The 12,584-nt window shown below is 34.5% G+C and overlaps 1 protein-coding gene across 8 annotated transcripts in view; it reads left to right on the top strand.

Moving 5' to 3' along the window:
• DZIP3 (DAZ interacting zinc finger protein 3) overlaps positions 1-12,584 on the top strand; it is a 115,109-nt gene that overhangs the window by 72,554 nt on the left and 29,971 nt on the right. For all 8 annotated transcript variants that reach the window (XR_005019704.1, XM_036850589.1, XM_036850583.1 and 5 more), the window contains 4 exons: positions 1,507-1,532; positions 8,912-9,077; positions 10,576-10,671; positions 10,821-10,948. Coding sequence is in view for 7 of the 8 variants with exons in the window: in XM_036850589.1 (XP_036706484.1) it covers positions 1,507-1,532; positions 8,912-9,077; positions 10,576-10,671; positions 10,821-10,948 (416 nt within the window). In the remaining variant the exon portion in view is untranslated. The remainder of the gene's footprint in view (positions 1-1,506; positions 1,533-8,911; positions 9,078-10,575; positions 10,672-10,820; positions 10,949-12,584) is intronic.

Here is a 12,584-nt window from a genome sequence, read left to right as displayed (position 1 = left end):
CAATATTCACCTTATTGGGGTTGTCTGGAACCGAACCTTCATTACCTCTAAGGTATGCCTGTAGTTGCTTCTTTATTTTATGCCATTTCAGTTTATGAAAGGTTCCAAAGGAATGCTCTACTTTTGGATAGCAGGGGAACCTATACTTAACTATACTAGATATGTTCATTATGAACAATCAAAGGTCTTTTCAACCTAGTTATTCAAGTACACTAGAACCAAGGCAGGAGTTGATAATTCTAAATAGTAAAATCAAATTGGCACTGGACATTGATCAGACAAAGAAATGCAAAAATCCTCTTACTATAGAGACAATAAAGCAAAACAAATTAGTAAGTATATCATGGAATCTGTGGGGAAAGAGGCCTGAAGTTTCTTGTAAACAAGAGGTGGTAGTAGAAATTAATACTGTAATTTATATGACAATAATTGATACTCAATAGAAGGGTGATATATAAGAGTAATTAATACTCTTAATTTAGTATGTTAACTGTCATTGATATTACCTTTATTTAATAGGTTGCCTTTATAGTTTTATTTTAATGAAAATAAAATATAGGGCTGTTTAATATTTCCTCCCAATTCTGATCTCCCTAACACTTTTTCCCTATAAGATTCTTAATATATCAATCTGCTTTCTCTTTACATGTAGATTTTCAAGAACTCTTGTAATTAGTATCGGATTCCATAAATGAAAATTACGTACACAATTGCAATATCTGTCCCAAGATATTGCAATAGATACAAACTCTGCCGCAGCACTCACTTCCAATATCTGAATCAGTGATTTTCAAGTTGTGTTTCATGACTCAGTGGTAGATTATAAAATCAATTTGGTGCGTCACAACTATCATTTTAAAAAAAGAAATAGTATGAATAAAAAAAATTTCAGAGTTCATCACGCATTGTCTTAGTTTGGGCTGCTATAGCAAACTACCATAAACTGGGTGGCAAAAACAACATTTTTCACGGTTCTGGAGGCTGGGAAATTCAAGATCAAGGTGCCAGCAGATTCAGTGTCTGGTGAAGGCTGTCTTCTTAATTTGCAGACAGCTACCTTTTCACTGTATCATCACACGTTGGAGAAAGAGAGTGATCAAGCATGCACAAGTGAGCGAGCTAGCTCTCTGGTCTCTTCTCATAAGGGTGCTAATCCCATCATGAGGACTCCAAATCATCTAAACCTAATTACCTCCCAATGGCCATACGTCCAGTTACCATCACACTGGGGGTTAGGGTTTCAACCTAAGAATTTTGGAGGCACACAAACATGCAGCCCATAACACACATAATATGAGTAAGGTTTATTTCATGGGACTTATATTTCAGTTTTATGCTTATGTATAAAAATATATATGTAAGTACATTTGAGTTATAATGTAAATTATATTTCTTATTTTGGTTGTGGTCAAAAAGCTTGAGAAATGCTGACCTAAATGCAGTTAGATCACTATGCTGTATCAACATAGTTGATACATAATACTAATTCTTGATGTTATTTTTCAGAATAAGGAATCTAAAGAAGAGCAAGTGTAAGTATTAGTTTATTTAATTTTTAAATCTGTCTTAGTACTGTCAAAGTGTGCTTTGCCAGAATAACACAGCCTTGCTTTAGAACGTGTTCTCACTAAGAGAAGAATAGACAGTTTTTTTGTCTTAGTAAGTTGTAAGGTTTTTTTATTGAAAGTGACAAAAAGTTAAATTATCATTTATTTTGGGAGAATAGAATCTCTTGCCATTTTCCTATCAATGTATGGCTACTCAAGAGTCATCCAATGCTAACTGCTTTCTTCAAGGACTAAATTTGGCTCCAGCATAAAATCCTTTAAAATATAGTCTAGATTGTAGTTAGCCAAATATAGACTAAGTTAAACTTAACCTTAGAGGCAGATTATTGTTTGTCCCAGTGACCCCTTTTACAAAAGAGTTTCGTTTGGTTTGGTTTGGTTTGTTTAATTAACCTGAGATGTTTTTATTGTTTTTTTAACCCGAGTTGTTAATGGTGAATTTTGAACCTTTACTGGAAACCTTTTAATGTCTAAAGAACATTGCAAGCTATATTCTACAACCATATGATTAACGACAGTGTAGTAGAGGAAGGAAGTTGGGGAGACGTTCCATAAAGAGATCATTATACCCACCAAAAAGTTGTTACTTTAGAGAATTAGTTACTTTAGAGAACTCTCTGTGAGGACATAACTTAAGATAACTTTAAAATGGTAACAAGAACATATTTTGTTAACTTTAAAGCCATCAATTTTAGTTGATATTTTCTCATTGATTAATGGACATGATCCACTTGGTAAGTTAATAGTTCATCATCCAAGATGGGTTTTCACTTTCTTTGTCAACAAGTTGAGCCACTAATGTAATAGTTTTTTTTTTTTAATACAGCAGCTTCTTATTAGTTATCCATTTTATACATATTAGTGTTTCTATGTCAATCCCAATCTCCCAATTCATCCCACCACCACCACCCCCCACCGCCACTTTCCCCCCATGGTGTCCACGTTTGTTCTCTGCATCTGTGTCTCAATTTCTGCCCTGCAAACCGGTTCCTCTGTACCATTTTTCTAGGATCCACATATATGCATTAATACATGATATTTGTTTTTCTCTTTCTGACTTACTTCACTCTGTATGACAGTCTCTAGGTCCATCCACGTCTCTACAAATGATCCAATTTCATTCCCTTTTTATGGCTGAGTAATATCCCATTGTATGTATGTACCACATCTTCTTTATCCAGTCGTCTGTTGATGGGCATTTAGGTTGCTTCCATATCCTGGCTATTGTAAATAGCGCTGCAATGAACATTGGGGTGCATGTGTCTTTTTGAATTATGGTTTTCTCTGGGTATATGCCCAGTAGTGGGATTGCTGGGTCGTATGGTAATTCTATTTTTAGTTTTTAAGGAACCTCCATATTGTTCTCCATAGTGGCTGTATCAATTTACATTCCTACCAACAGTGCAAGAGGGTTACCTTTTCTCCACACCCTCTCCAGCATTTGTTGTTTGTAGATTTTTTGATAATGCCCATTCTAACTGGTGTGAGGTGATACCTCACTGTAGTTTTGATTTGCATTTCTCTAATAACTAGTGATGTTGAGCAGCTTTTCATGTGTTTCCTGGCCATCTGTGTGTCTTCTTTGGAGAAATGTCTATTTAGGTCTTCTGCCCATTTTTGGATTGGGTTGTTTGTTTTTTTAATATTGAGCTGCATGAGCTGTTTATATATTTTGGAGATTAATCCTTCGTCCGTTGATTCGTTTGCCAATATTTTCTCCCATTCTGAGGGTTGTCTTTTTGTCTTGTTTGTAGTTTCCTTTGCTGTGCAAATACTTTTAAGTTTCATTAGGTCCCATTGGTTTATTTTTGTTTTTATTTCCATTACTCTAGGAGGTGGATCAAAAAAGATCTTGCTGTGATTTATGTCAAAGAGTGTTCTTCCTACATTTTCCTCTAAGAGTTTTATAGTGTCTGGCCTTACATTTAGGTCTTGAATCCATTTTGAGTTTATTTTTGTGTATGGTGTTAGGGAGTGTTCTAATGTCATTCTTTTACATGTAGCTGCCCAATTTTCCCAGCACCACTTATTGAGGAGACTGTCTTTTCTCCATTGTATATCCTTGCCCCCTTTGTCATAGATTAGTTGACCACAGGTGCATGGGTTTATCTCTGGGCTTTCTATCCTATTCCATTGATCTACATTACTGTTTTGTGCCAGTACCATATTGTCTTGATTACTGTAGCTTTGTAGTATAGTCTGAAATCTGGGAGCCTGATTCCTCCAGCTCTGTTTTTTTCCCTCAAGACTGCTTTGGCTCTTCGGGGTCTTTTGTGTCTCCATACAACTTTTAAGATTTTTTGTTCTAGTTCTGTGAAAAATGCCATTGGTAATTTGATAGGGATTGCATTGAATCTGTAGATTGCTTTGGGTAGTATAGTCATTTTCACAATATTAATTCTTCCAACCAGTCGAAGAACATGGTATATCTCTCCATCTGTTTGTATCATCTTTAATTTCGTTCATCAGTGTCTTATAGTTTTCTGCATACAGGTCTTTTGTCTCCTTAGGTAGGTTTATTCCTAGGTATTTTATTCTTTTGGTTGCAATGGTAAATGGGAGTGTTTCCTTAATTTCTCTTTCAGATTTTTCATCATTAGTGTATAGGAATGCAAGAGGTTTCTGTGCATAAATTTTGTATCCTACAACTTTACCAAATTCACTGATTAGCTCTAGTAGTTTTCTGGTGACATCTTTAGGATTCTCTATGTATAGTATCATGTCATCTGCAAACAGTGACAGTTTTACTTCTTTTCAAATTTGTATTCCTTTTATTTCTTTTTCTTCTCTGATTGCCGTGGCTAGGACTTCCAAAACTATGTTGAATAATAGTGGTGAGAGTGGACATCCTTGTCTTGATCCTGTTCTTATAGGAAACGGTTTCAGTTTTTCACCATTGAGAACGATGTTGGCTGTGGGTTTGTCATATATGGCCTTTATTATGTTGAGGTAGGTTCCCTCTATGCCCACTTTCTGGAGAGTTTTTTTCACAAATGGGTGTTGAATTTTGTCAAAAGCTTTTTCTGCATCTATTGAGATGATCATATGGTTTTTCTTCTTTAATTTGTTAATATGGTGTATCATATTGATTGATTTGCTTATATTGAAGAATCCTTGCATCCCTGGGATAAATCCCACTTGATCGTGGTGTATGATCCTTTTAATGTGTTGTTGGATTCTGTTTGCTAGTATTTTGTTGAGGATTTTTGCATCTATATTCATCAGTGATATTGGTCTGTGATTTTTTTTTTTGTAGTATCTTTGTCTGGTTTTGGTATCAGGGTGATGGTGGCCTCATAGAATGAGTTTGGGAGTGTTCCTTCCTCTGCAATTTTTTGGAAGAGTTTGAGAAGGATGAGTGTTAGCTCTTCTCTAAATGTTTGATAGAATTCACCTGTGAAGCCATCTGGTCCTGGACTTTTGTTTTTTGGAAGATTTTAAATCACAGTTTCAATTTCATTCCTTGTGATTTGTCTGTTCATATTTTCTACTTCTTCCTGGTTCAGTCTTGGAAGTTTATACCTTTCTAAGAATTTGTCCGTTTCTTCCAGGTTGTCCATTTTATTGGCATAGAGTTGCTTTTAGTAGTCTCTTAGGATGCTTTGTATTTCTGCGGTGTCTTTTGTAACTTCTCCTTTTTCATTTCTAGTTTTACTGAATTGATTCCTCTCCCTCTTGATCAGTCTGGTTAATGGTTTCTCAATTTTGTGTATCTTCTCGAAGAACCAGCTTTTAGTTTTATTGATCTTTGCTATTGTTTTCTTTGTTTCTATTTCATTTATTTCTGCTCTGATCTTTATGATTTCTTTCCTTCTACTAACTTTGGGTTTTGTTTGTTCTTCTTTCTCTAGTTCTTTAGGTGTAAGGTTAGGTTTATTTGAGATTTTTCTTGTTTCTTGTTTCTTGAGGTAGGCTTGTAAAGCTATAAACTTCCCTCTTAGAACTGCTTTTGCTGCATCCCATAGGTTTTGGATCATTGTGTTTTCATTGTCATTTTCTCTAGGTATTTTTTTATTTCCTCTTTGATTTCTTCAGTGATCTCTTGGTTATTTGTAATGTATTGTTTAGCCTCCATGTGTTTGTGTTTTTTACGTTTTTTTTTCCCTGTAATTGATTTCTAATCTCATAGCATTGTGGTCATAAAAGATGCTTGATATGATTTCAATTTTCTTAAATTTACTGAGGCTTGATTTGGGGCCCAAGATGTAATCAATCTTGGAGAATGTTCCGTGTACACTTGAGAAGAAAGTGTAATCTGCTGTTTTTGGGTGGAATGTTCTATAAATATCAATTAAATCTATGTGGTCTATTGTGTCATTTAAAGCTTGTGTTTCCTTATTAATTTTCTGTTTGGAAGATCTGTCCATTGGTGTAAGTGAGGTGTTAAAGTCCCCGACTATTATTGTGTTACTGTCGATTTCTTCTTTTATAGCTGTTAGCAGTTGCTTTATTTATAATGTTATATCTTCTCCTTGGATTGATCCCTTGATCATCTGTAGTGTCCTTCCTTGTCTCTTGTAACATTCTTTATTTTAAAGTCTATTTTATCTGATATAAGTATTGCTACTCCAGCTTTTTTTTGATTTCCATTTGCATGGAATATCTTTTTCCATCCCCTCACTTTCAGTCTGTATGTGTCCCTAGGTCTGAAGTGGGTTTCTTGTAGACAGCATATATATGGGTCTTGTTTTTGTGTCCATTCAGTGATCCTGTGTCTTTTGGTTGGAGCATTTAATCCATTTACATTTAAGGTAATTATTGATATGTATGTTCCTATTACCATTTTCTTAATTGTTTTGGTTTTTTTTTATAGGTCCTTTTCTTCTCTTGTGTCTCCCACTTAGAGAAGTTCTTTTAGCATTTGTTGTAGAGCTGGTTTGGTGGTGCTGAATTCTCTTAGCTTTTGCTTGTCTGTGAAGCTTTTGATTTCTCTGTCAAATCTGAATGAGATCCTTGCTAGCTAGAGTAATCTTGGTTGTAGGTTCTTCCCTTTCATCACTTTAAATATATCATGCTGCTCCCTTCTGGCTTGTAGAGTTTCTGCTGAGAAATCAGCTGTTAACCTTATGGGAGTTCCCTTGTATGTTATTTGTCATTTTTCCCTTGCTGCTTTCAATAATTTTTCTTTGTCTTTAATTTTTGCAAATTTGAGTACTATGTGTCTTGGCATGTTTCTCCTTGGGTTTATCCTGTATGGGACTCTCTGCGCTTCCTGCACTTGTGGCTATTTCCTTTTCCATGTTGGGGAAGTTTTTGACTATAATCTCTTCAAATATTTTCTCAGGTCCTTTCTCTCTCTTCTCCTTCTGGGACCTTTATAATGCGAATGTTGTTGCATTTAATGTTGTCCCAGAGGCCTCTCAAGCTGTCTTCATTTCTTTTCATTCTTTTTTCTTTACTCTGTTCCACAGCAGTGAATTCCACCATTCTGTCTTCCAGGTCACTTATCCGTTCTTCTGCCCCAGTTATTCTGCTATTGATTCCTTCTAGTGTATTTTTCATTTCAGTTATTGTATTGTTCATCTGTGTTTGTTTGTTCTTTAATTCTTCTATGTCTTTGTTAAACATTTCTTGCATCTTCTCAATGTTTGCCTCCATTCTTTTTCCGAGGTCCTGGATCATCTTCACTATCATTATTCTGAATTCTTTTTCTGGAAGGTTACCTATCTCCACTTCATTTAGTTGTTTTTCTGGTATTTTATCTTGTTCCTTCATCTGGTACATAGCCCTCTGCCTTTTCACCTTGTCTATCTTTCTGTGAATGTGGTTTTTGTTCCACAGGCTGCAGGATTGTAGTTCTTCTTGCTTCTGCTGTCTGCCCTCTCCGATAGTTTTTTTGTGTGTGTGTTTTTTCATGCTGTATCTAGATAGATACCATAAAAATAACTTACTAAAGAATGAAACAATATTATCAGTCGTTTGGCTCATTTTGACTTACAGCATAGACCCAAACCTGGATGATCATCACATCATGCAGTGAGCTTTGTTTTTAAATGAGAATTTTCAAATACACACAAAAGTAAAGAGAATAATATATCTACATTAGTATGTATACCTATCATCCTGATTTGACAGTTATCACTGTTTTTCCACATTTGCTTCATTCTTCCCTTAACATTTTGTCCTTTTTTGAATGTTTTCAGTCCCAAACATCATATAATTTTACCTCTACATGATTCAGTTTGCATCTCTTTAATAAGAGGTGAATATTTTCCTATATTATATCACAATGCTATTATCATAATTTAAAAATTTAGGAATAATCTTTTGGAGCTTTTCAAAACTACAGATTCATATTTTTACAGTGTTGGGGTGTCAGAAAAATGTAATTTTTTAACAGGTTTTTAAGCAATATGGAAAACTGATTGGGTTCTGGAACTGTGGTCTACACAAGCAGTTTATTTCATTGAACTTTCCAAAATAATTGAGTCAGTCTAGAATACTTCAGTGATACTTAATGACTGTTTTATAGTATTTTACAAGTTATTCTATAAGCGTTAGATGTCATTTTTTTTCTAGGTCTCAGTGGCCTAAAATAAGTACTAATGCATCCTGGAGTTATCTATTTTCTTTCTAATAATAAAATAAAAATAATTTTCTTTCACTTATAAAATTAAGTAATATATATCATGCTATAAGTAAAAGTACTATTTCTTGTTATTGTTCAATGAGATTAGGAAGGAAATTCATAGCTACTAAATAGTGGGCCAACTGAAAGGATAGTAGCATGCTTTTAAATTTTAGACATAGGTATAAAATGAGTTAATTGCCATTGTACATGTAATATTTTCATTGTTTTCTCAGTGGTTCCTAGTTACTGAAATTCATTATCACTACAGTTTTTTTTAAAAGTCCTGTTAAAAAAGAAACCTCCATTTTAAATCTACTTTATATTGCTGTTTGCAGCCCTTTATTTAAATGTACATGGGACCTAAGCACTGAAGTTGATTAAACCAACCTACTTGTCAAGAATGATGCGATGATTAAATAATATAGCAGATGTAGACATGCTTGTCAATATTTCCCAAAGTATTGTTTCTCAAAGTAACTGATGTTAATAGTTATAATTTGAAAAATGAACTCCATGGTCTGATAGTTCTTAAAAACACTACTATGAACAGAATGGGCACCTCAGTTGAGTGCTATCTGAAATATGCTAAAATTCATTGTGAATCTTCAAAAGAAATACATAGTATGAGCACTGTCCAAACTTTCTTTGACTATGAGCCCTTCTGATCTGAGCATCTCATGAGACCAGTACAATATTAATTTGGGAAATAATGTCTTAGATGAAAAGCACTATACAATTATAAAAGATCACATTGATTATGTCACCACTATAGCCCAAATATGATAGGTAAGGAAGAGCAGTTGAAGAAAGAACAAGCAAATCTGTACTCAATCAGTGGATTTATGAAAGATGATGCAAGTGATGTTCAAGAAGATTCTGCAACTGAAGACAAGTTCTATAGCCTGGATGAACTGCATATTCTGGACATGATAGAGCAGGTAAGCCTGATTTGAGAGGATACAACCCTGCCTTCCTTCTTCCAGAACAATTGTTATCCATTTTTTCTTCATGACTCTTTGAACAGCATGTTAACCTAGTGATTTATGTTGTGTTTCTGAGGAAAAAGAAAAAACAGGAAAGGAGGGACAGAGGGATGGCTGACATAAAAAAGAACCCTAGGAACTGGAAACTTTTCACTTTAGTCCTCAGACCATTTCCTGGTTTTAAGTATTGGGCAGAGTTGATTACAAATGCATTCCTTATAAAGAGTTTCCAAATACCACAAGGAAGAAAAAAATACCCTGGCATTATCCTATTGGATTAAATTTCATGAGAAAAATAGTTTTATGAAACAAAGCTACTTTCATTTTTCAAAAAGTTAAACCATTTTGTTACCATGAAATATCTACAAAAAATATTAACAACAATTTTTTGGTTCCTTTCCTGGTGGTAGTCAGTGCTGGGAATGACATACTTATATATGAAGGTGCATATGAACATGATTTAAATGCTCAACAGAGCACTTAATGAGACAAAATGTATAGAAAGCTTTTTTTTAAAAAAAAACACTTGCTTAACCTACCCATGAGAATTCTATACTGAGGTAATATATGATAACCTGTTCCATGGTTTAAATATAATAATATATAATATATAGTAATGTTGATATCTAAGGATACAGTTAGTACAAACAATTCCCTGGCTGATAGTACATTAGTATAATTGTCATGCCTTTTTGTCTCCTTTCTAATTAAAATATATACATACATTTTAACTGAAATGACATATTCTAAGCTTTGGATGTCACACTAAAGTTTAAACGTGGGGCCTTTGGTTTTCATCCAACAGCTATAAGAACTCAAAAAATAGAATGAAAATGTCACACAGCTTTAGAAAAATGTTTATTCATTCATTTATTCAAAAAACACTTAGCACTTACTTTGTGTCAAGAGCTGTGCTAAGACATGGTCCCTGTGATCACAGTGTTTATAATCCAGTGGAGAAGTTGAACATTAACCTAAGGTGATAATTACTAACTAAGGTAATAATTAAGTAGTTTAGCAGTTAAGATTGCCTGAGTTTAGAATTCTGGCTCCTTCACTTACTGTGTGACCTTGGGCAAGTTACTCAGTTTTATCATCTCTAAAGTAGGAGTAGTGAGTGCCTACCTCATATGGTTTTTATGACAATATAAACATTACAAAAAATGCTTTAAAAATGGTAAGCATACAGATAACATTATTCAGTAGTAGCAGCAGTAGACAAGTAACTATAGTATTTTTTAGTGAATGCTGTAATTGGAGAGAGGTAGGCTTATTTAAACTAATCAGAGAAGTGATATTTGCATTGAAACCTATAATGCATGAGTATGAGTTAGACAGCAACTTAAATCCCCTTTAAATAACAATAATAGTAGTGTTTTTCCTTTAAATTTCTATAATATTAGTGCTTTTTTAAAGAGGAAAATAAAGCATGAATATTCCATTTGCTCAATAGGGCTCAACCAACAAGGTAACTACAGAATATGGAGAAACTGAGAAGCAAAAGCTTGCTCAACAACGGCAGCTTTGTAAATTGCACTATCAGTGTGAAGTAAGTATTTTTGCCATTATATCTGAGGCAAGTTAGAGGTACTTCAAATGTTCAATTTAATGGTATATATTTTTAAAGAGTCCAGTTTTTTCTTTAAATTTCTGGTGGCTTGAACAGAATTAACTGAAATAATATTTTTCATTGATCAGGATTTCAAAAGACAATTGAAAACAGTGACTTTTCGGTGGCAAGAAAACCAAATGCAGATTAAAAAGAAAGATAAAATCATCTCATCTCTTAACCAACAAGTGGCTTTTGGAATCAATAAGGTGTCCAAGTAAGTGCAAATCTGTTGACAGAAGAAAATTCTGGGTTTGCTCCATAATGAACAGTATCCTTTAAAAGATAATCCCGATGTAGCCACTAGGTGGCATTGTGACTGCACATTAGGAACTGCCAACCACAGAACTGCAATTGCTTAAAAACCCACTATATTTTGCCTTGCCAGCTGGATTGAGAAATAAGCAACTGTTCACTCTATATATCAAGCTTTTCATGTATTGGCTGAATAAGTGTGAAGATAATAGAATTACATGAGAATGATAATTAGCTTTCAGGTCATGACTCTAATTTGTAAAAATGTGACTAATGATTGGCTGTTTCTTTATAGCATATGGTAAGTACATTCCTCAAATACATCACTGACTCACTTTCATACCTTTTAATGTTGGTTTCTGAGAGTATTTGTGTTCTAAGCGCAAGAGATTGGAAACAAATCAAATTCCTGGAGAATCTTTTCACCCCATCAATCTCATTTCTCTTACAACCTCAAGTATTAAAAATGCCTGAGACTAAAAATTCTGATTTAATAGGGAAAAATGAGTATCCTGCTCCATTCTGTTTATACTAACCACTGCCTCAAACCATTTTGAAGTGAAATAGTAATATAATTTGTGACACATTATTTTAATAAACAGTAATACCACAAAATGCCAGTCATCCATGATTCTAATTTGAAATCCACTGCAGTTCCTAGACTGCTAATAGGGAAAATAGACAGATTCTAGGGAATATCTTAGTGTAAGGAGTCCAAGATGTCAGTAGTAAAATTGGAGAAATATTAGGCAGAGATTTTGGTCTTCAATTTTCTCCCACATAACATTTCATCCAACCTGAACGGGTTTTTAGGAAGAACAGGATGCCATAGCTCTGGCAACATGGTATCAGTTGCAAATACTTTCAGGTTTGTGGACCTAAAATAGCTTGGACAAATTAAACTGACTGAAATCACTTAAGAACCCACACTTCAGTATTCAAAATTTTGTCTTTTAGCCTGAAAGACAATGACCAATCCATAAATATGTTATATAGTATCAGAGATCAGAAAAGTAATGCCATCCATGCAGATGAGCTGCCTCTCTCCTTTTCTATCTGAGATATCCCTCTTCAACTCTGATACCTTACCCAGACTCCCTTGTATGCTTGAGATTACAAACAGACCACTCTAGGGAATGCATATGTCTTCACACAAGGAACATTCAGTGCTGAACATTCACCAAACTTTTATCAAGTTCCCACAGTGTGCGAAGAATTATGTAAGGCACATGTAAAGGATACCAAGACATATCAGACATTAACTGTGAGCTAGTGGAAAGTATAGATTAATATGAGAGGATTAAAATTACATATAACAGAGGGACCTCCAGTTCCACCAAAATGTAGTAGCTTTGTTACTTGCAAGTCTTCCTTCTTACAAACTTAAACACCCTGGATAGAACACAACAAACCTAGGAAGACTCTGAAAGGTAGAATGAAGCAGACTGTCTAGAAACCTTGGAACTTGAAAGAATGATGTGACAGTGATTTTTTAAAAATTGCCTCCCATGTATCCTAGACAGGGCACTGCAGAAACCTCCAACATGCACCTGTCAGTAAGCACAGGGTAGGGGGGCACTAAAGTGCCAAGAAAAGTC

Source organism: Balaenoptera musculus, chromosome 4 (assembly GCF_009873245.2).
Source record: "Balaenoptera musculus isolate JJ_BM4_2016_0621 chromosome 4, mBalMus1.pri.v3, whole genome shotgun sequence".
Classification (NCBI taxonomy): domain Eukaryota; kingdom Metazoa; phylum Chordata; class Mammalia; order Artiodactyla; family Balaenopteridae; genus Balaenoptera; species Balaenoptera musculus.
Note: the sequence above shows the minus strand (reverse complement) of the source record. Positions and strands in the feature narration are given on the sequence as shown.